This window comes from Pantherophis guttatus, chromosome 7 (assembly GCF_059756535.1).
Source record: "Pantherophis guttatus breed Tessera chromosome 7, ASM5975653v1, whole genome shotgun sequence".
Lineage (NCBI taxonomy): Eukaryota > Metazoa > Chordata > Lepidosauria > Squamata > Colubridae > Pantherophis > Pantherophis guttatus.
The window spans coordinates 72,331,365-72,355,021 of NC_142069.1; the positions used below are offsets into that span (position 1 = coordinate 72,331,365).

Sequence of the window (23,657 nt, forward strand, 5' to 3'; positions counted from 1 at the left end):
AATGGCAGTCTTTGGATCCAAAATATCACATTCATATCTAAGTTGTTCAGTTATGTTTCCTTCCTCTTTACATTTTTGATAGGGGCAAAACACAGGAAATGTGTGGAGTTGCACACCTAATAGTGTGGAGGCTGTAGTAGTAAAGGAAAACTGATAAACAATATGCATATTTGCATTCCTTTGGATGATACATAATTGTTGATGAAAAGGAATGCATAGTAACAGATTTCAGAATATAATGTACCCTGTTTCCCCCAAAATAAGACATCCCCTGATAATAAGCCCAATTGGGCTTTTGAGTGCATGGCAATAAGGCCAAGTGCTTATTTAATGCAACAGGTATTAAATAATATTTAATAAAAAGGTCTTTACTCAAAAGGAATTGTGAGCCATAATGCTTAGATGCCAGTAAGTTGGAAACAGCTTGTAATCTACATCTCTTTATAACATGGTGGATACTTATGCATGATTCATAGTTTAGCTATACTGAAGATCAAACAGAAAAGGAAAACCGTATATATTATACATGATTTTGTCAATAATGAGTAATTCAGACTTCTAGTTTTAACATTTTTGTGGTTTTTTCCTGACAGTCCACCTGGGAAAAAAGAGGAGCCATATCTTTCAGAAGCTGGAAGAGAAGCCTTTGACAAATTTTGCAGACTTCGAGAACAAGAACTGCAACTTTTCAGCAGTACTAAATTTCAGTTACCACAGCGTGTATTAGTAAAAGAACCAGAAATTGTTAAAGATGTGTTAAATGTTCTTATTGGAGTTGTATCCACTTCTTTCTCATTTAATCAGGTATAACATTTTGATATAGTATATAATAGTTTTATTTTTAATAGAAAAACTATATATGCATTTTTGCATTATATCATGCTGGACAAAGTAGCCTAAGAAAAGTATACATTTCTCAATTTTGCAAAATCTATCAATGGTATTGTTTAATGCAAGGGTCCCCAAACCACGGCCCACTACTGGGCTGGGTGCCATTTTGAACTCGGCTGTGGAAGCGGGCAAGTGAACGGGTGCGCATCCCCATTTGCACGAGCAGTAGGTGAGCATGTGTGCTGTTCCTTACCGCTTGCCTGGAACCATCCTGTCTCCCCACCACCACCACCACCAGTCCACAAAGCTGGAAAGGTTGAGGAACTCTGGTTTAATGCCACTGATTTAGGAACAGCACCATACTGTGAGCAGAGAGACTGATTCACAAAATGGACCTTATTTTCCCCACTCTTTTGCAATACTTGTCCTCTCCCCCTCCCCAAATACTTCTAAGGTGACTCAAAAGAGTCCTCTATCCTGAAATAAACATTGATTGTTGCTGGTGAGGAGGTATAGTGGAAGGAGAATGGTTCTTCTCAAGCAAGATGTTTCCATAAATGGAAATGGACATTGGACTGCTCCTACATTTTGCATATTCTTGGAAGACATGATTATTAAAAAAAACCCATTAAGTAAAGGAATTGAATTATGTAAGTACCCAGTCTTATACTGTGGAAAAGAATACATTAGTTGCCGATTTTAAATGCCCACATTATTAAGTTAATTTGTTGCTACTTACTAATGTTTTACACTGCTCTACTTTTTAACTATTATAAGTAATTTCATAAACTGTCCAGATTCTTTTTGAATGGTTTAAAAATATATTATCAAATATTAATGGCCATAACTTTGATTTAATTTTAAGACATGAACTGTGTATTCAGTAAAATTAACTTTTTGTTGTTACAAAAGAATATTTGCCATATATTTACTGATTAATTATCAATACCCTAGGTCAGTGGTCCCAACCTTTGTGGCACCAAGGACCAATTTTGTGTAAGACAATTGTTTCACAGATCAGGGAGAGGAGGAGTGTGCAACCTAGATCTCTCAAATGTGCAGCTTGCAGTAGGGTTCTCACTCCTATGAGAATCTAATGCCTGATGATCTGAGGTGGAGCAGCTACAAATACAGATGAAACTTCTCTCGCTTGCCTTCAGCTGTGTGGTTCCTGACGGGCCACGGCCTGGGACTGCTCCATGGCTCAGGAGTTGTCCTATATAATCAAGTTCAGGCTATAATTTATTTATTATAAAGACATTTCATAGAAACGTATAGAAAAGAAATGTTCTAGTGCTCTTTTTAATCAGCAGTCTCCAACCTTTCCGGCTTGACAGACTGGCTGAGGCAGGACGTGAGGGGGATGGTTTCATGTGTGTGCACATCACTTTCACAAATGCAGCTTTGCGCATGTGCGCATACATCCACCACTTCTGCGGCCCAGTTCCAAACAGGAACAGTTCCAAACAGGAACAGGGGGCTGCCCAGTTCCAAACAGGGCGGCCCCCTGCCCTAGATAGTAAAACCTTCCTATTGAATTAAAATACAGATTTAAATTACTTAAAATGTTGTATTTAATTTTACTGGAAGCTTAAATATTCTTACAATGTCAAATTAGTATTTAGCATTGAGGTAATATTTTCTTAAAATTATTAACAGTATTCAGTAGATTTTTATTTTTAAAATTAATATAAAAATAGTACATTTAAGTATTCACAATTGGATTTATGAGGACGTGCATTTGTTTAGTAAATATATTCTATGCTGTGCATTTTAGTAATTTCCTGTTACTGTTTTCCCAACTTTATAGGCAGTTCAGATATTTGTAGTGAAACAAGGCATTTATGTATCTGGAACTTCACCTGAAAGTATGAACTGTCTACTGTCAGAAGTGGCTGAATATGGAACTTATTACACACGACTGAGCCGTTTTTCTGTTCAACCAGTCCTAGACTCCTCATACAAAAAGGGGCTTGTATTTCAGGTAATGAACTTGCAGTTTTTATTATTAATTTGGTTGAATGTAGTCTTCTCTTTACTTAATAGTAACATCTGGTATATCCTCTGTTTTGGAATACAAAATTGCCTTTTGTTCTTACGCTGTTCATTTAAATTCCAGTTGTACAAAACTCTTCTTCACAAAGTGCAGGGAGAATGAGGTGCTGAGAGCAAGCAGAACCTTGTCCATGCATAAACCTAACTGTTACATTTCACTTGAGATTCAACCTAGTTATGAGATTGAAGATGTGTTGGTCCTTCTTATAGATAACTTGCACCAGAACCTAGATTGTAGTCGTGCAGCCCTCTTAGTCCTATTATATTTTTCATTATGTTCTAATACCATTGATCATAACATTCTTGTGGACATTTGTGATGTTACAGACAGAAGGTACTATTTTGTAGGTCTCCATTCTGAGCAGGTGATTCCAGTCAGTAGTTTTGACCAATCAAGCTCTTTATCTCTCCAGGATGCGTGCTACATGATTCCTTTCTCTCCTAATACTAGTGAGACACATCATTTGTTTATTCTGGGTGAAGTATAATTAATTTGCTGATGACATTCACTTATATAATTCTGAGCCAGGTAGGGGGATGATGTAAATTTCTTTATTGAGTCTCTCGAGATCATAAAATAGTGGATGGGACAAAGCAAGCTTCTATTGTGTCCCAGAGGATAGTGCTGCTGTCTCTACAGAAACCATCAGATCTCTAACAAGGCCTAAGTCTTCTTGGGGACTGGATTTGCACTTTCCTGAAGAAACAAGTTCATTATTTGGGACTTCTTCTGGATTCTTACCTTCCTGCTTGATAATCAGGCAGAGTACTTGGCTAGGGGAAGGCTTTGCCAAGCTTTGGTGTAACATTTAAGGTGCTTTTTGGATAGGAGGTACTGACAACAGTGCCTCATGCCTTCATTAACTTATTAACGTCATTAACAATGTCTCTGCATACAAAAACACATGCAGATTCATGTCTTAGACTTAGCCCAATATACCTAATAACTGAAACAAATATTCCTTACACTGTATATCTACACATAAAGACACGAAAAAGCCAAGGGAGCATCCATATATCTTTGTCTTATTCCCTGCTCAGCGTTGTATCATTTGTTATGCATTCCATTTATTCTCACAAATGCCTTCTATGATATACTGTTCTTGATTTATTCAGCAACCAACATTCAGATTCATATTTGTGCCAAAATTCTATAATGTAACCTAAGACTAGTACCGGTCAATTTTGGCACATTTTGGTTGATATATCACAAGGAATACAAAAGCCCAGTTCCATTCCATACTGCTTATGCTATTTATACATTCAGGGGTCTCCAAGGCTAGAGTTTGCCTTAGAATTCAACATACTCTTGTCCACATCCCACAAAGTAGTAGGTATATGTAGTGTACAGAATATATTGTTGACTATATTAGGTAGAAATCTTTCTGATTGCCCACTGCTATATATTTATAAGTGGATATAAATTAAACCAAGTTTTTAGCTGTCATTATTTGGTTTTGACTCAGCGTGTTGTAGCCCTCATGGTTTATACTGTAAGAATTGACAGTAATGCAATTGTGTCTCAATTATCAACTGTGATTAAGTAAGCCATAACTTAACATGATACACAAGTTCATTTGTTCATGCAGAGAATGTGTGCTACTACTGAACAATGGTTTTATGTTTCAAAAGGTTGGTGACTAAGCTGTAGTGTGTGAAAAGACCGTTATCCACTGAAAAAGATTAACGTATCCTATCTCCATTTTCCAGTTTAGTAAACTATGAGATACATTGTATTTAATATTTTTAATTTTAAAAAAACCTTTCTTTTTCCTGTTGTTAGGCATTCACAAGTGGACTGAGGAAATACTTACAGTACTACCGAGCGTGTGTTTTGTCCACTCCCCCGACTTTAACTCTTCTAACAATCAGCTTTCTCTTCCGAAAACTAGGACGACAGCTAAGGTAACATTGTAGGATTAATGTAATAGGACAGAAATGGAAGATTGAACATTTTTCAGCAGTGTCCCAAAGACAATGGTGTGAAAGGTGCTGCCTTTATTTTAACACAGGGGTCCTGAACCCCACCTGGCTGTGACCCACTACTGAGCTGGGAGACATTTGGAACCAGGCTGTGGAAGCGGCATGCACACATCCCCATTTGTACAAGCAGCGGGCGAGCACGTGTGTGCATGCTCCATTCATGCAAGCGGCTGCTCGTGCATAACCATCCGCTCTGCCCTCCCCCCGTTGGTTCACAAAACCATAAACACTTACTGTAATTTAGTTGTAGCTGCTAAAATAAGTTCCTGAATTAAACATATAATTTTTATGACTAAGAAGATGTTGTTATGACCCAGGAGGTCAAGGCAAGGCAGGCTTTAGAGAGTCTTTTTATTGTCCGCAAGACATATTCAACAAATGGCCCTCCAATGACCAGTAAGGCTCCACCCCTGAAGGCAGCCACCCTCAGTCCCCCAAACAGCAGCCGATATATTACCAGGAAAGTCCAGTCATAAAACAAGTGGCAATCCCCAGGGCAAGACAAGGTGCACGACAAGGGCAGTTCTGAAGGTAAAACAAAGCAGCCCACAAGACTAAGGCAAGACTAAGAGCAGTCCTCAAAGCAAAAGTGAAAAGCGGTCCTTGAAGCAAGGCATGAGTCAAACCAGGGGACTATAATCCAAAACAAACAATTGTTCCTGGCAAAGACTAACTCCCCACAGCTTCTCCTTAATTCATTCCTCTCCATATGTTCTTTATGAGGAGGGGTGGGGTGACCACCACCTGTGTAGCCTTGCAGCTCTTCTCTCGACTTGCCTGCACTCCACTCTCCTTGCCCTTGGATTGAGTGGAGAGGCAGCTGTTCCTCACCAGAAGAGATCTGCTGCCTATCAGCAGCCAATCCTCCCCTGTGTCTGTGAAGGCAGGCAGTTGTCCGTCTGGTCAGGCACCTCCCCCAGTGCCCGAGGGGCCTCGGACAGCATTGTCCTCAGTGCTTGGCCTCTCCAAACATGCTAAGGGAGAGAGGCCATCCCTCTTGGATGGTCCCGGTTCCAACTCCTCCAAACTAGGTTCCGATGCAGCCATGACAGATGCCCTTAAGGCTAGAAGAGCATTAGGGAATAAAAAATATAGTCCTGACCCCTCATTTCTAATATAGCTCTATAAAAAAGCTGCTGCCTCAGTGTGGTGCACATACATTTATTTATGTAAGTAATGTCACATTGGTTCGACACATCAGTGTTGTTTTCATGGGACCAAGTAGAAATGGTTGGCTGGTGGTTTGTTCAGAGATCTTTTTTCGAAGTCCCAGACAAGCTTAGAACCACAGGATTCCTTGTGAACTCCCACCCAAGAATTAATGAAATCTGGCTCTGCTTAGCTTTTCAGGTTCAAACCTAGGTTAGGCAAGATAATCTGGCACATCTAGTTATTACTAATGGACTATTCAAAGAATTGAAATATATTTTATTATACAGTAATACAGTATATTAGTTAGATCAATGTAACATAATTAACATACTTAGGTATTTGCTATGAATTGTTTTAATTGATTGTGATATTTTGAAATGTATGGTATATTAAAATATTTAATTATATAAATTAAAATGTTAATTTAAAATGGATTTAATCCAAGACCTATAATAAAATATAGTTATGTTATCTTTTCCTGAAAGTTTACACTTAACATATATTGTTAACATATATTGTTTGAGAATCCTGCGTTAGATTCTAGAAGGCAAGATATCTCATCATTTGTTTGCCTTAACTCCATAAAAACTCCATTAAGGATGCAAGGTTCTAAACATCATCTTCTGAGCCAAACATCAGGGTATAGCTCAGAGCTTATCTTGTCTGTCCACTACCTTGGACAGTTTTAATACTCTGGAAGTGATTGGGCAAATGTAACTGCTTTGTCTTTGTGTTAAGGTATTTGGCTGAACTCTGTGGCATAGGAACGACTGCTGTGGGAGCTGGTGGAGGCACCAGTGCTTCCTTTCCAACTGTGAGTACATGGGTTTGTTTCTGTCACAGCAAAAAAACAATTGTATATTTTTATTTATGGCTTGGTTGGAATAAATAGTTGGTCTCAACATGTTTAGAGGCCATGCATTTTAAATGGTTTGATAGGATTTCTATACTATTCAACTTGTAAAATTTGTACTCATCAATATTTGAAATAATATAACTGAGCAAAAAATATTGTGTACTTCCCCACCTGTTGAGAGCCTGAATATGTAACTACTAAAACAGGCTCACTTGAGCAAAGAAGCAGCTGTCAACAATAGCTTTATCCAGTTGATTTCTTGGATAGAGCCAGGCAAATGAGTCTGAACTGAAAAAAATGTGAATATTATGCTTTTTTACACAAGCTGGCTTGTATGTATTTCAGGGAGTTAAACTTCTTTCATATCTCTACCAAGAGACTCTTAATAACTGCAGCAGTGAACATTATCCAGTTCTCCTGTCCCTACTGAAAACAAGCTGTGAACCGTACACAAGGTAGGAGCCATGCATTGTCACAGTGATCTGGCAAAATGATATAATAGATTTCTTAGAACACACAGATTTTCCCGGTTACTATAACTGAATCCTTTTAGTAATCCGATGTGATATCATATTAATCTTACATACAACAGCCATCCTAGAATATCTTTTTTTAAAAGGACGTCCAATGTTTTTTGCTTTAGATTTATCCATGACTGGGTGTATAGTGGTGTATTCAGAGATGTGTATGGTGAATTCATGATTCAGGTGAATGAAGATTATCTTGGCTTTAGAGGTAAGCTTTCTTTGAAATATTATTTGTTAGATTTATAATCCACGTTTTGTTCAGGAACTCAGGGCAACACAAATAAGGCTCCCTCCACTCATTTTTCTCCAACACAACAGTTATTTCTATAAGATATTTTGGACTAGAGAGAAATGGAACCTAATGAGTGAAAAATATTTGCAACACAAATGCCATTCAAAGGAAGCTGCCTGGCTTGTGAAGAACAAATGGGTAGTATTTGGGTTCTCACTGCATTTTATTCCTTTAAAACCATGCCAAAACGATATATTTCAGAACTCTTTTTGATATGTTGTACTTCTTTATACTTAGACAAGCATTACTGGACCCATGGATATGTTTTGATTTCTAAAGAAGTAGAAGATTGTGTTCCTGTATTCTTGAAACATATTGCTAATGATGTATATATTTGTGGGAAAACTATAAACTTACTGAAGCTGTGTTGTCCCAGGGTAAGTATTAGAAGTTAATTTATTATTTTGTTTAGTATATTTGAAACACTAATTCTAAGGCTATTGATATAATTTTAGAGGCTGTGTATACTCGCAGTTGTTACCATCAAGTATGATATTCATTCTTTGAATACATAGGCAAGAGGCATTGTTTTTCTGCAATATTGAAATTGTCTAAGAGACTTGCTAAATTAGAAACTTTTCTTCTCTTTTCCAAAGTATATTAGCTGGAACCTAGCAATCATTAGGAGATTTCTGTTAATAATTTTCTTTCTTTTGTACTCAAAGGATAGAGATTTTAGGGAATGCTTTTGATAAAACCATAGATTTCTAGAATGAATAGGGCCATTCTGTCCATATAATGCCAACTCCTACTCAGGGCAGGATTGGAAATTATAGCCCTTTCAAACAGATGATAATCAAATTTCTACCCAAACAAATTCAGCGAAGGGGAGTTAACCACCTTTCACTGATTTTATTGCTGGATTGTTCTTTCTGCTAAGATTTTTCCCTCCTTAGGTTTATTTGAAATCTTCTAATTTTAATCTTTTGTTCTACAGCTTGTCCTCTTTTTTCATCCTGATTTTCTATGAAAATTTTCTTCCAGTATTTGAGAAATACTGTCATGCCTCCTCACTTCATATTTTATCACTGCTAACATGCCCAGCTCCCTTAGTCTCTCTTCCTAAGGCTTATTTTTGAATCTGCTAATCATCTTTGTAGCTGTTTTCTGAATCTGTTCCAAGTTTTCAGACTTTGTTGAAATAGTGCCCAGAACTGGATCTAGGGCAGAAAGTACATCTGACTAAAGCAAAATATACTAGAATGATAATTTACTGTTATTTAAAAATTAGATTTCTGTTGATACAACCTAAAACTGCCTTTGCAGTTTTTTTTTTTTTAAAAAAAATCATAGTTTGTTTTGTCTGTTAAATGTTATTTTCAACCCATTTTTGTATTTTTAGCATTCTTTATTAACCTAAACTCTTTCTGTCCATATGTTTTTCTCTACAATTCTGTGCCCCCTACCTTTGCTCTGACCTTCTTTCCATTACCCGTATATTGTCTTATTTGGGTGTAGTACTATTGGCCTCTTCTGCTATCCTTCACTATTCCTCCTCACCTGAATTGCTTGCAGTTGTGCTTGGAATATATTTAGGAAACCCTTCTCTTCTTGAGCCCTTTCTGATTAGTTTCTCTTGCCATCGAAGCCTACCAGTCATTCTTTGAGTTTATCAAAAGCTTGTTTTTAGAAGTCCATAATAAATGCTTGAGTGTATACCGTTTTAATTTTTCTGAAAATCAAGAATTTCCAAAATTAGGTGATCATTTTCTTCCATGTTCCTTTCACTACTTCAAATAATTTCCCATATTGAGTAGCATCAAGTCATGGACAGCTGATTTTCTTATACCTTCTTTCAAGCTTTTGAAGGAAAAATGCCAGCAATACAAATCAGGAATTTCTGGAAGGAACATCTTGGCAGAGTTTGTCTGCTAATAGATATTGAAATAAGTCTTCTATGAATAGAGTTTTATCCCTTATTAAATTACATGCTTTCTTTGGGAAAGTATGGTACTATCCACATCTTTTCCGTGCTTCCTGTAGTCTCTAAGCAGGGTTAATATTTACAATTCCTCTTCCCTGCTTTGTATTGCTTCTGTTTCCTTTTGAATAAATAGTATAATTCGCAAATAGTATAATTCGCTTGCTGTGTTGTAGTCAGTCATTTCACTCAGCCTCTGTTGTATCTTCCATATTCTGTATTGAGAACTCAAGCTCATGTTTATTTCCATACTCCAAACGTTAGTACTAACATTGAAGGGCATGAACGTTATGAACTAATGTTATTTCTCCGTTTTCTTTGAATGGCTTAAGAAGCACAATTTCTACATTACACAAATCTCTCTGTGTGGTCCTTCAGCATTTTTATTTCCGTTTTGTAGAGGATTTGGTTTCAAGCCTTTTGAACCTTGCCACGCTTTGTCCAAATTTTTTTTTTAACTAATCCTCGTTAGGTGCCAACAATCCATCATCTAGATAACTCAGATTGCGGTCCCAGAAAGCAGATTTCTCCCATTCACCCCAGTTTATTTATTTATACCACTTTTGTTTGTGTGACCAATCATGTTCAACATAGGTGGAGGTTCTGGCTGTTTTTTTACAGTATTATTTATTCCCATATGTATCAGAAGAAGGTTATAATTGGCATTGGATTTGATAAGTCTTGTAAGTTGTTCTGTCCTATCCTTTTATCTTTACTGCTGATGGCAGGAACCTCAGGCTGTTATAGTAAGGGATTGCCAGCTTGCGTGGCTATTCTTTTTGTCTTCTTACAAGGTCCAGTTGCATCCTCCAAGCTAGGCAACTTTAAGACTTGTGGACTTCAACTCCCAGAATTCCTGGCTGATGAATTCTGGGAGTTGAAGTCCACAAGTCTTAAAGTTGCAAAATTTGGAGATCCCTGCTCTATGCGTTTTAGGGATTTCACATCCTATCTCCTTTTGTGCCATGATTTCCATGAAATTCTAGAGTTCATTTTATTTGCAGGTTGTGGTTAGAATATCTCTACATTGCTTGCTATAGATTATTTCTTTATCTTCTTCGTAGTAGAAACACTTGCTAAAAGTATACGGTTACAGGACGAATAAAGGCCAGCAGATTCAGAAAGTATAGGATTGTGGCCTTTAAACAATGTATGTAACTAGTGAAAAGTAAAAGGTGTATAATTTAAAAGCAAAGTTGGTTTTAATCTTTCAATTTTTGCAGCACTACATATGCTGGTCTGATATTCCTGTTCCTCGGATTTCAGTAACCTTCTCCCTGGATGAGTTAAAAGAGATTGAGAAAGATTGTGCAGTCTATGTAGGTCGAATGGAAAGAATTGCTCGCTATAGTACCATCAGCAAGGAAGAAAAGGTAAATATATTTAACAGAGTAATTTCAGAATGGAAATGATTCCATTCCATTGTCCATGATCTAGACAAGATTTTGATTTCTGAGTGGTAATATTTTGAATTTCAAATTTACTGATTTATGTAATGTATGTCTCCTTTTATGATATAACATTTGGAAATTACAGTAAATCAGGTGGATTTTCTTCTAGGTTTTGCGCATGGAAATTGAGAAACAGGAGTTAATTGCTCATGCTCGAGAAACGGCTAGCAAAGCTCTCAAAGCCATTACTGGTAATTTTCACTTGTCTTTGCAGTCTAGTTGAGTTTCTTCTATGTTTTTTCTTATAAAAATATGCATTTTAACTTTATTTTTAGATCAACAGATATCAGAAAAAATGGCACTGGATGTAAAAAAATGTGAACAATTTCAGAAGTTGAAAGAACAATTTGTAAAAGATCAAGAGGTATGTTTTAATTCATCTGAAATGTACATTTTCACTAGCAGCTGTGTATGTGTGTGTGTGTGTGTGTGGATGGATGGATGGATGGATGGATGGATGGATGGATGGATGGATATTTTATTTGCCTGAAAAAATATACAGCTCAGTTTAAGGTCTTGGAAAATTATTCTGAAAATCTTTCTGAATATTTTGGTAGCGTCGACGTACTCTGAAACAGGAAGAAATTGATGATGATTTTAGTTATGCTCGGGAACTCAGAGAGAGGGAGAAGAGACTGAAAGCTTTAGAAGAAGATTTAGAGAAAAGGGCAAGGTAAGCAAATCATAGTATTTCATGTTCAGATATTTCAGTGATCAAGAGCAGGTATATTTTAGCATTGACAAGAATGTTTATTTTTTATGCTAATACTAAAAATCTCTTAAATCATGAATGCATAGCTTAAAAAGAGATGGTTTGAAATATTGAAAATCAAATGCAGTACCTCTCTGCAGCTCATTAAATGGAAAAAGAAGCAGTTGTTTTCATGAGTTGGTAGAGAGAAGCTGTATTCCTGTTCCAACCTGTTCTGAAACACCTTGCCCAAACACATCTGAAGCCTTGCATGTCCTAGTGTGCCATATTTTTGTCTGTGGAGTTGTCAAACATAGTGATGAATTCAGCCAATCTAATGGATCATGCACCACTAATCAGAGTAAATAATTAAAAGAACACAATATACTTATCACAAGTTGACACCAAAGTACCAACTGAAGTGTATTTTTACTTACAGTACCGAACTATGATAGAACAGTATTAATCTTGCCATCTGATTACGTAGGAAAGAGTATTGTGCTTTCTGAAGACACAGCAAAACGTGGCATTTGTGTTTTTTATTCTGTAAATTCGCATATAGTAGATTTTTTGGGTAATTATTTTGTAAGCTTTGAACACTATAATTACATTACAGGTAATTTCATTAAATTGAAGTCCATGAGCGTCTAACTTGCTCATTGATTTTGACTGTTTGGGCTGAATTTATTTTGGAAGTAATGCAATTTGTATTAATCAACTTTGCTAGTTTTGCTCTGCTTTAATAGTATCTTTGATCTAAGATAAAGTGGTATTTTTTCTTTCCATTTAGACAAGAGTTAATTGACCATTATACTAAGCTGTCTGAAGATGCAGCTCGTAGAGAAAAAAAAGCTTTATGGAGAATTCAGAGGCATAAACTGGAAGCAGCCCGTCTCAATTTTCTGTCAAAAGATCAAAAACATATTGAGGTACTGATACTTTTCTTTCTTTTTTTAAAAAATCACATTGGACCTACTTATTACAAACATTAATATTTCTATTTTATGTTTAGGACATGCTTGAAAAACTCCCTGGTGGAAAGTACAGGAAAAAAGTAAATATAATTCCAGAAGACCAAAGTCAACAGGTTATGCTGGCTGTAGGCCAAGGGAGAGATGCTGATCTTCAGGTTTGTATTTCTTCTTACATATATGGCTTGGGGCCAGAGTTTAAAAACTAGTAAAATGTCTAGTAAAAAGAGACATTTTATCACAGACTGGTATTTGACATAGCCATTTTTACAACTATAAAAAGTATCATTTAGCTCTGTGTTATTAAAAAGCCATAACTTTTCCTGTTCAAAAGTATAAAAATTGGATAAAGTTTCAATATTATAAAGTTAAGATTAGTTTGGTACAGTAAACATAATGCTTTCAGGGTGTACTTTATTATACCGGTACATATTGCAATGTACCCCTTTCAATGCTTTGCTCCACCTCTAATGAGTAATAGCATGTAATAGTATATCATGTATATTGACACCATTTCCTGGAATTCAAGAAAGTCATTTTTATATTTTTTTTTTAGCATCTTGGCCAATAACAACTGATGCAGTTTAAAAATAAATATAGGGAATTATCTTACTTCAGATCATTTCTCCTTTTAGCCATGTTTATTCTATTCAGATTTGAAGTAGCTGTCCTGATCGTTGTTTTAAGTTGCAGTCCCATGCACTGGGACTTTCTTCATGCATGTAGCCTACCATTGGTTTAAAGATGGATATGGTTGATTGGTTTAAAGATTGGTTTAAAGATGAATATTTGGTTTATGAATATGCCCTTTGATTAGTGCTTATATGTTTGTGGTAACCCAGATGATTTCCATGGCGTATGAAACACTGTTGAGCCCTTTGAGATATTTAATGAAGACAATAAGATGAGCTACTAAATACCGGTACAATTGTAAAATAAAATTGTATATACAGTAAGTAATTTCAGAAACTTCAAGTGAAAGAAAATAATTGAATATAAGTCAGTTATCTAATTGAATTACATATATATTGTTGTAATTATTTTCAAATTTTGCACCCAAGGTAACTTCTTTAGAGTCTGACCATCAAAAGATTATGGACATGGGGAGAGATACAAAATCTGAACTGACAAATTACATTTCAAATGATCAGTCATTGGAATTAAAACAGCCCCTAAATGTGCAGCCTACGGACTGCTCTGAATCAGAAGAAGCAGAAGTTGCTTCTCAAAGTGCCTGTAGTGATCAGATGGCAACACTTTCAAAGGGTATGTCTGAGCTTGGTCTGAATTTTGAAGATTTTTTGCCAAAACCTCAGGAAGAAATACTCCAAACAACGCAACAGACAAACCTATTGGATGAAGCTTTGGAAAGTATCAATTCAGATCTTTCCTTAAGTGATCAAAGAAAGGAAAGTAATTCTCTGCCAAAAGAGGCTATAGAAGGAGAAACAGTCTTCCATGCTTCTCTGGAAAATGAATATGACTTTAACACTGTTCTCAGGCCTTCGGTTTCACAAAGCCACATTCAGGTTGGTGAAAATGTGTTCAATGTTGAAAGCAGGAGACCTCGGTGGAACATTCATGGCCACATATCTGATGCGAGTATTAAAATAGGAGGCTACATTCCTCATACTGAACTCTCCCAACCACATTTAAATCCACATGGGCATTCCTCAGATGCACACATCAAGGTTGGAGAATATGCTTCTGAAGTACGGCCTCACCGGCCTCGCTGGAACATCCATGGGCATGTTTCCATAGCTCATATTCCTGTTGGAGAATATGCCTCTGAGGTAGAGCTCTCGAGACCTAGGTGGAATATTCATGGTCATGCTTCAGATGCTAATATAAAGATCGGTGAATATGTGCCAAAGGTAGAAGCCACAAGAACTCGATGGAATATTCAGGGGGACATTTTGGATACCAATATCTGTACTGGGGAAAATGTTTCCGAAAGTCTAACTTCTCGACCTCGGTGGAATGTCCATGGCCATGCCTCTGAGTCACATTTTAAAGTTGGAGAGCTGGTTTCGGATTCTGAGAGTTCAAAGCCTCGATGGAGTGCCTTCGGTCATGCATCCCAGTCCAGTATTCAACTGGGGGAATGGACTCCTTCAACTGACAGTGATCCATTACCTCATCTTAAAGCAGGTTTTGGTCCTGCATCAAGTTGTACAGTACAGATGTCTCTATATAATGGGGGATTCTCTGATGGGAAAGGAGAAAAACCAGAAACAAGACCACCTGATCTTGGATTGGCTAACTTGGATAAAACGCAAGAAGAAAGCTTTGGGGAAGAAGAACAAGGTGAGTGACATATACCAATATATAATGATAGAGCTACTAAAGAAATCTGTTGAATTCAGAGAAGTCAAATAGCTGAGTGGAAAACATCTGAGTTTCCTAAGCACAACCCTTATCCCAGTTGTTGCTCTTTAATATGGTGGGTTACAATCCCCAATACTTTTCGTAATTAAAGGGAGCAGTCAGGAGGTCATGTTTGGGGAAGTTATGTAGCAAAAAATAAAGATTTGTCAGGTACATTAAAATAATTAAAACTGGTCTGAATTAATACTTAAACAAATCTTAAGAATGCCCCCCCTTATATAAAAATAAATGGAAAATGAATGGCATTTAATAGCTGAAAGCTGTTTATGCAACAAAAACAAGAGGTTACAGGTTATAAAACAACTTTAAAAATGTTAAAATATTAAAATCCAAATTACAAAATTATTATTAAGAACTGTACTAAAACTGAACTAAAAGATATGGCTCCAAAAATATATTACCCTGAAGTTTCTTCTCGGTAGGTAAAGTTATATACAGAATGCCTAAATTATAAAATATTTATATGAAATATAAAAACTGAATACAAAAAGGACATTCAATTTATGTATATGAATTTTATGTATTTCTTCTGTTCCCCCACATAATATTTCTTTTTTCATATAGTGGTCATCCAAGATGATATTGAAGATCTTCAGCCTTTCCTGGTGAGAAGAATCACTTTATGAATAATATCTTTTTGTACCATTTCAAAATGCAAAGGGACTGTTGACTTTCCAATCACCATTTTGACAGAGGCTTTTAACGCTAAGCCAGCAAGGAAAAAATTATAGAGGAGTAATATTTTGATATTGCTGCTTTGGCTATTGCTGCTTAGCATGCTTTGCTTCACTGAGCTGATTTTGCTTAGCAATGCCAGCATCAGTGTGTAGCTATGGAGCCTGTTGTCTCCATAAGGAGCAGTTGACCAACAGAAAGGAACAGAGGTTTATATTATTATCTTCCACTGTTTCTTTTAACATTAAAATGGGATTCCCTTCTTCTCCAACTAGCTAGCTAGGGAGTTAGCAATTTTAAGGAATGATTCAGAGACCATGTGATGATATTAATGCTAATATGTTTAATTGAAATTAATTGTTGGTTTATATGGGAACAAACTTAACTTTTTTGCACTATGGAAACTGGAGAAATTTCTGTTTTTATTCCATTATATTTGTATGTCGATTTGAATATTTTAGAATTTAGAAAAATGAATGAGACTACTTAAATATACCAGTTGAAGGAACATTATAATACCAACATTTCTTTTTCATCAGGTAGAAGAACCTGAAAAATCAACCTCATTGTGTGTTGTGACTCAGCAAATTTCTGTCTCTGAGGTTATTGTGCCTGAAAACCAGGAAGGAGGAAGCACCAGTATTGCTATGTGGAAGAAAGAAGATGATTACCTGCAAGCTTTATCTAATCAATATTGCCTGGAAAAATATCAGGATCAATATGAATTTATGTGTGAGTAGTCTCAAAGCGAGATGCATTAAGACAATGTAACTGCTTGATATGATACAGCCTTTCAAAGAAGATAATTCAGAGTGCTAACCTATAACTCAGTAGCTCAAGGGTGAGGAGTTTATGATCTTTGTTCTGACCAAGGCTTCCTGAGACAGTAACAATCACACGCTTAGTCCCAAAAACCCTCTTTTTATTTCAACAGCTGTGAATTACGTTCATTCACAGCCTGTAATGAGTCCCAAGCAGTTTGTGAATAGTCCGACAGAAGTCTGCCACAGTCTTTCGGGATAAGCCTGATAAGCATCCACCTTTATCTCCTTTGAAACACTGACAAATACCTAATTGCCAATTAGCTTTGAAAGGCCAAACGGAACACAAAGTCAAAACGGAGCTTCAGAGTTTAAACCAACCAGAACGAACAAAGTTGCTTCCTGCAAAGGCTCATGTCCCTTTGCTCCACCTTTATGTCTTATGGGAGGGGCCAGTCACCTCCAAGCCTTACTTGCCCCTTTTGTCTTAACTGTTCTTGCCTTCTGGCAGCTCTGCACATGCGTGCACTGGGAACAGATTCCCCCTGTTCCTCTGCCTCACTGATGTCAAACTCTGGAGGCTCCGGAGTCAGCACATAACTCCCAGATGGCCCTGGCCCATCTCTGCCTCCGATGCAGAGCCCTCGTCCGAGCCTTCCCCAGACTCCAGGACTGGCCCATGTTCCTCCCCAGCCTCCTCACTGTCCGACTTCGCTGCCAGCTTCGCAGGCTGCCGGCAGACCACAACAATCTTTAGCTCATGGGTATCCAAACATTTTGGCTTGCCTGATCTGCATTGAGTGAAGAGTGAATTTGTCTTGGGCCACATATAAAATATATAATATAGTATCACTAAAAAACAATCTCATAATAGTATTGAAAGTTTACAATCTTGTGGGGCCGCATAACTAGCTGTTCAGGACTGCATGCTGCCTGTGGTTGGTCACATTTGCTGTAGATGTTCTACATCAGTTGACCACTAACTTTGTTTAGCCTAGGGAGGGTGAGTTTTTAAAATATTTTTTTAAATTCTAATTTAATTTAATTCTAAAGGTTGCAAGAAAAGAGAGGCTCAGTAATAAGTCCAGATTTAACATGCTTCTTTTTTCATTGTACGGCCACTACAGTACGTAAAACTTTGGTGCATGATCTGTAAGTATTTTAGGGCCTGCAAAAATGTACAACTCTCTTAATCTCTGACTAAGGTTGCGCAGAGCTGAATGTTATGCGAAATGTACCTATTCTGGATGTTTTCCTGGAAGTTAATTTTCCACTCTGGAAGCTCCATGTAATGCTCCAAACATAGTCCACCCCAAATTTTGTCTGGTTTAAGTTTAACTTCTGGGGATGATCCAGAAGAGAAAAGGGTCAATCCTTGAAAATTTGGAGTATCCCTGTCTGACTGTTGTTATGACTACCTCATACTAATATATTTAATAACATGTTGAAGATCACATATTGTCACCTTTACTGTAAAACTTGGGGAAATTGTTTTTCTTAGTAATTTTGAACTCTAAATAAAAATACTTCCGTTGTGTAGAAATGGCAAATCTCCATTCTTGTAGCTTCACGGGTCACTTGAGTTTCATAATTCAGGCACTAGAAATTGTTATCCAGAATTCCTAGGCAAAGATGTACATGTATTATGTACTAAGGCAATATTTTTTATTGGTGGTTAAAGCATGTGCTAAATTATGTTTATGTGTACCTTCCTCCCCCCCCCCCCGATTAATAATCTAATTTACTGTAAATCTTTCTACTCTTTGGCATTAGTGATTCCATTCAGTTTTCAACTTTTTGAACAGCATTTTATAAATACTCCCATAAAGTATAAATACTTTATGGTTGTTATCTATATACTAAATAGATGGTGAGTGCAAACTACAGATCATTGCATATTGATTGTTCAATTTATTGTATTTTACTTTTCGATAATCTTTAAAAATAATATTTCACCTTACAAATTTTTGTTTTACCTGTTATGCAGCCGAGCTTCCAGTTTCCCATCTCTTACATCACATGATCCCCAGATCCTACACTTTCCCTGTGGATCCCTCAAAACAATCTGCAACAGATGAAACAGCTGTACAACTAAGTGAGCTCTTATCACTTCCAGTACTGATGAAACGGTCAATCACTACCCCCTTAGTTTCTCAGTAAGTAGTATTGGAACTATTAAATCAATACGTAAGAGTACTTTTTCTGCTGTTCATATTGTTTTGTTAAGGACAAACAAATTATCATCTCCCCTCCTTTTATTGAGTCAATAGTATAGACAATTTAGTGATTACTGCAGAAAGAATATATATCATATCATATATCATATACCGTATTTTTCGGAGTATAAGACGTACCTTTTTACCCCCCAAAAGGGGGTGAAAATTTAGGTGCGTCTTATACATCAAATGTAGCCCTGCCCACCCACTGACCCCCATCCTTTGGCCTGTGCCTCGCAGCACTTACCTTCTTGCAAGCAAACAGCAAGAAAAAACAGCCCCTTTCAGCTTCAGCATAGGTTAATTAGCACAAGTTGATTAGATCGGCCTCCCAACTCTCAGCCGATTTGCTCTCAGCTGTTTTGCGCAGGGCTCTTCTGCTTCTGCAGAAGAGCCCTACAGAGTGCTGCAGAGTGCCCTGCAGAGTGCTGGAGCAGATTTTTTTTCCCTAGCTAAAAAACGAAACTGAAAGTAAAGCAGGGTCTTTGCTGCAACGTGACAAAATGAGGCAGAGAGAGTTTTCTTTTTCTTTTTCCTCACCAAAAAAGGTAGGTGCAAACAATGGGAAATTTAGGGCAAAAGAGGAGAGTTCAAGATTTTAAAACACAAAAGAAAAAAAGCTCTATTTAACTAGGGAATTGTAATAATTGAGATACTATTAATTGTATATTGTGTTGAAAGCAGAAATGGTTAAGTTGTGGTTTGGAGGAATATATGGGGGAAATTATTTGGTTTATTATTATTGGTAAATATAATTAATTGATTTGTAAGAAATTGGATTGCATGGAAATAATTGGAATATTCATGTTCATATTGATTAATATACAAAAAAGATAGTTATATAACTAATTGATTTATATTAAAATGTTGAATTTGTATTAAACAATTGTAATATTACATAATTAACCAATGTGAGGATGGATATAAAAATAGATGACAATGGGAAGGGGTATAATATAGAATAGAAGGGAAAAATTGAATTTGATTAAGATTAGAGATGAGGATGAAGGGTAATATTGGTTTTTTTTAAAAAAAGATGAGGAATAAATATGGCAAAAAGGAAATATAGGAATTGTAAATTTAATTGAAATGACTAAACACTGTTTAAATTTGTGAACCAGCCAAATATTCTGTTCAAAGAAAATACATTGTATGTTTGTATGTGTGTTTGTCTAAAAAATAAAAAAAAACATTTTTTTAAAAAAAACAACCAAAAAAGGTAAGTGCGCCTTATACTCCGGTGCGTCTTATACTCCGAAAAATTCGGTAATAACTTGTATTAGATCTATAAATGTCATAGCATATTTCCTCTTCAGTCTTTTCTTCATTAGGCCAAAGCAATTATATACAACTATGAAGAAGAGTTAGGGTGAAAAACAAGGTGTATTTAAAAGGAACTTTTTATTTTCAACATACATGGTACATCCTTACTTGAAAAGCAACCAAAGGATGTTTGAACTATTCTAGTAAGTTCTTTTGTAGAAACTAATCATTAATTCTGTATACAGGATCAAAAGGGTCATTTTCTAAAATATACTTCACAGCTTGATTTATGATTCAGTTCATTTTATCTTAGTCTAGTTTATCATGGTTTTGTTTCTTCCCTTTTATAATGAGCAGAGAATTTTAATTATTCTACATTTTAAAATTTGGATCATCTATTTCTTTTTTCTAGTGTTTCCCTTGTGAACAAAGCCATTGTGGATTATTATTTTGTGGAATTGAATGTTGAGAAACATTTTGAAGCATTGAGGCATTTTTTGTTAATGGAAGATGGAGAATTTGCTCAATCACTCAGTGATTTGCTTTTTGAAAAGGTATTGAATTATATCTATTTGCCAAGATGTAAACCGATGATAGGTCAGAAAATAGCCATTTCATGATTGTGTTTCCAATAATGGTCAAGAGCAAACAGCCACTTTTGGAACTTTGCATTATAGGAAACTCTGGCACAAGATTTTCTGGTAATAAACAGCATGCTTATCTTCTGCTTACATCCTGCCCAGTGAACTCTCAGCCTCTAATATGCTATTTTTTCATTCAAGCTGGGATCAGGACAGACACCTGGTGAACTTCTGAATCCATTAGTCCTCAATTCCATCTTGAATAAGGCACTTCAGTACAGTCTTCATGGAGACAGTCACTTGGCTTCTAACCTCTCTTTTGCACTGAAATACCTCCCAGACATGTTCAAACCCAATGCTCCTGATGCCCTAACCTGTTTGGAACTACGATACAAGGTGAGATGCCCATGGAACTTTTCGACTTAAAGCAGGGGTCCCCAACCTGATCCACTGGAACGCAGCATGCCGGAAACTGGACTACAGAAACAAGTGAATCCTTATCTGAGGGATGCAGGCAGCATACAAAACCATGCCCCCTCTGGTCCATGGAAAAATTTGTCTCCCCGGAACCGGTCCCTGGTGCCCAAAAGGTTGGGGGCCACTGTTCTAAAGCCATGATTGATTTATTAGAATAATTGATTTTGAATATTTCCTGATACTATTTATAAATGCATACTTGTGTTGTTTATAAACTTTTATCTCAAAAGGTTGCAAAATATCAATTCGTATGCAGTGAGAATTATTTTCTTTTTCTTTTAGGTTGACTGGCCGTTAAATATTGTAATTACTGAAAACTGTATGAATAAATATAACAAGATATTCTCCTTCCTGCTACAGCTGAAACATATGGTATGGACTCTTAAAGATGTCTGGTTCCACTTAAAGCGAACTGGTAAGACTGATTTGTGTACTTCTGCCAAATATTTCTTTTTTTCCCATTGAAGTATTTTGCAATTTTGCATTCTAGTGATCATGTAATATTTTATTCAACATTATTACATTTTAGCAGTAAGTCATTAACCTTAAATTATATTTATCCTTTTTTCTTTTAAATTTGGCTTCTAAAATACTGTTTCTCATTTTTAAATAAATAACTGGATTTTCAGACCCTGTGATTGAATGATTAAATGTAATATTTGTTTTTCAGCATTAGTAAAACATGCATCGAACTCCGTCCAGTTTCGACAACTGCAGCTTTATAAGCATGAAATGCAGCATTTCGTTAAAGTTATTCAAGGTTATATTGCCAATCAGATTTTGCATGTCACTTGGTGTGAATTTGGGAATAAATTGTCTTCTGTGGGGAATTTGGAAGAAATTTACAGAACACATGCAGACTATCTCAACAAAGCAATCTTTCGGTAAGGAAGATGTATAACTTGTCTGCTTATGTTGATCAGTAGTGTTCATAGGTGTAAAAGGTTAGATAAACATGGATTTCCATTATACTGACTTGGTTTGGGTTTACTTCTACTATAATGTAGCAGAACAGATGTATTGTGCATTGATGGACCACAGAAAGTATTTGCTTGCATTGCATTGCAGGAATGAAGAGAATCTTATACAGTACTTCAACTAGCAGAAATTATTCCTTTAAGATTGTTAAAAAAATCAGTCTGTGTATGTTCTAAGGAGCAATCTGGACTGTAGCCACCCTAGTACAGAACCACTTGTGGCTTCTCTTGGAAGTTTTTATAAATTTATACTTTGTTTGAATCCTAGAGCCTGTTAGATGATTGATTGATTACAATAATTTATATACTTTTAGGATAATAGGTCTCCCAAAATGGCTTATAGTAAATGATAAATAAAAACAAATATAGTTAGGATCTTTTGCACAAATGATTTCTTTCCTCAATCCTCTTTGTAACTGATTCCTTACGGTAATGATGACTCTATGCAGAGCAGGGACGAGTCAAGATTCATGTCAACCCTTTAAGGCTGTCCAGGGTCACAAGAGAATTCACCCAAATTTAACTGCCAAACCTCTGGAAATGATCCAGGCCTTCTCTGGTTCACAAAAGCAAAATTATTTTCCAGATATTGAAGATATTTACAAAATGTAAATCAGGGGTGTCAAATTCACGTCATCATGACGTATTGTGACTTTCCTCTTTGCTAAAATGGGGGTGGGCGTGGCCAGCACGTGACTCATCTGGGCCGCAGGCCGTGAGTTTGACACTCTGATGTAAATCGATTACACTCTTACTATTTTTTATTTGTTAAAAATTTGGAGGTTTTCATGAACAAAAGGTTAGTATCTACAGGGGCTAATATACTTTTTTACATGATTCAATAATAAATACTCGTGACTCAATCAATTTTAATTCTGAATATGGTAAAAGATAAATATCTACAAAAGCTTCTTTTGGGCTCTCTAATTTTTAAAAGTGGGAAAGGGTTCTGAGAACAAGATGTTTAAGAAGCAATGAGCCAGTTTTAATATTTTCTGTGTTTCCAGACTTAAAGCATGTTCTTATAACTGTTGATGCATAGTTTTAAAATCTATTACAAAGTTAGAGGGATTGCATTGCTGCCTGTTAGTTAATTTCACATTGGTATATGTTTAAAATATACCTTTGCTTTTTTCTTGACAGGGGATTATTGACGGAAAAGGCAGCCCCTGTGATGAATATAATTCACAGCATCTTTAGCCTCATTTTAAAGTTCCGTAGCCAGTTAATCTCTCAGTCATGGAATTTTGATAGCAGCAAACATGTGGCTGTTCACCCTAACTTTGGATTAATGCAGCAGTCCTATAACACATTCAAATATTACTCTCATTTTCTGTTCAACGGTAAGACTTGCCATGCAATTTTTCTCTAATGTTAATCTGAAAATCAAAATGAAACTCAAGCACAGCATAATTGGCTAATCTATTTTAAGATTACATTAAAGACTAATTAATTTATCAGTTTTCTTAGAGCAAACCTTCAGGGATGTGATAACATATCCTGTATTTTAAGGTGTAGAAGAAAAACTCACTTGCACTTCATTTCATATTAAATTAAAGCATCATTTAGTATCAAGATGGTGAAACCTC

General features: G+C 36.2%; 1 protein-coding gene across 3 annotated transcripts in view; it reads left to right on the forward strand.

Annotated features, from left to right (window-relative positions):
• The window catches only part of TUBGCP6 (tubulin gamma complex component 6), a 28,864-nt gene that overhangs the window by 4,135 nt on the left and 1,072 nt on the right, over positions 1 to 23,657 (forward strand). For all 3 annotated transcript variants that reach the window (XM_034421116.3, XM_034421107.3, XM_034421124.3), the window contains exons 4-25: positions 594 to 804; positions 2,642 to 2,815; positions 4,670 to 4,791; positions 6,760 to 6,835; positions 7,223 to 7,332; positions 7,521 to 7,612; positions 7,934 to 8,073; positions 10,841 to 10,990; positions 11,178 to 11,259; positions 11,344 to 11,432; positions 11,626 to 11,741; positions 12,550 to 12,688; positions 12,772 to 12,888; positions 13,792 to 15,037; positions 15,683 to 15,723; positions 16,333 to 16,525; positions 18,542 to 18,710; positions 20,446 to 20,587; positions 20,816 to 21,010; positions 21,374 to 21,506; positions 21,762 to 21,975; positions 23,212 to 23,411. In XM_034421116.3, the coding sequence (XP_034277007.2) occupies positions 594 to 804; positions 2,642 to 2,815; positions 4,670 to 4,791; positions 6,760 to 6,835; positions 7,223 to 7,332; positions 7,521 to 7,612; positions 7,934 to 8,073; positions 10,841 to 10,990; positions 11,178 to 11,259; positions 11,344 to 11,432; positions 11,626 to 11,741; positions 12,550 to 12,688; positions 12,772 to 12,888; positions 13,792 to 15,037; positions 15,683 to 15,723; positions 16,333 to 16,525; positions 18,542 to 18,710; positions 20,446 to 20,587; positions 20,816 to 21,010; positions 21,374 to 21,506; positions 21,762 to 21,975; positions 23,212 to 23,411 (4,151 nt within the window). The remainder of the gene's footprint in view (positions 1 to 593; positions 805 to 2,641; positions 2,816 to 4,669; positions 4,792 to 6,759; positions 6,836 to 7,222; positions 7,333 to 7,520; positions 7,613 to 7,933; positions 8,074 to 10,840; positions 10,991 to 11,177; positions 11,260 to 11,343; positions 11,433 to 11,625; positions 11,742 to 12,549; positions 12,689 to 12,771; positions 12,889 to 13,791; positions 15,038 to 15,682; positions 15,724 to 16,332; positions 16,526 to 18,541; positions 18,711 to 20,445; positions 20,588 to 20,815; positions 21,011 to 21,373; positions 21,507 to 21,761; positions 21,976 to 23,211; positions 23,412 to 23,657) is intronic.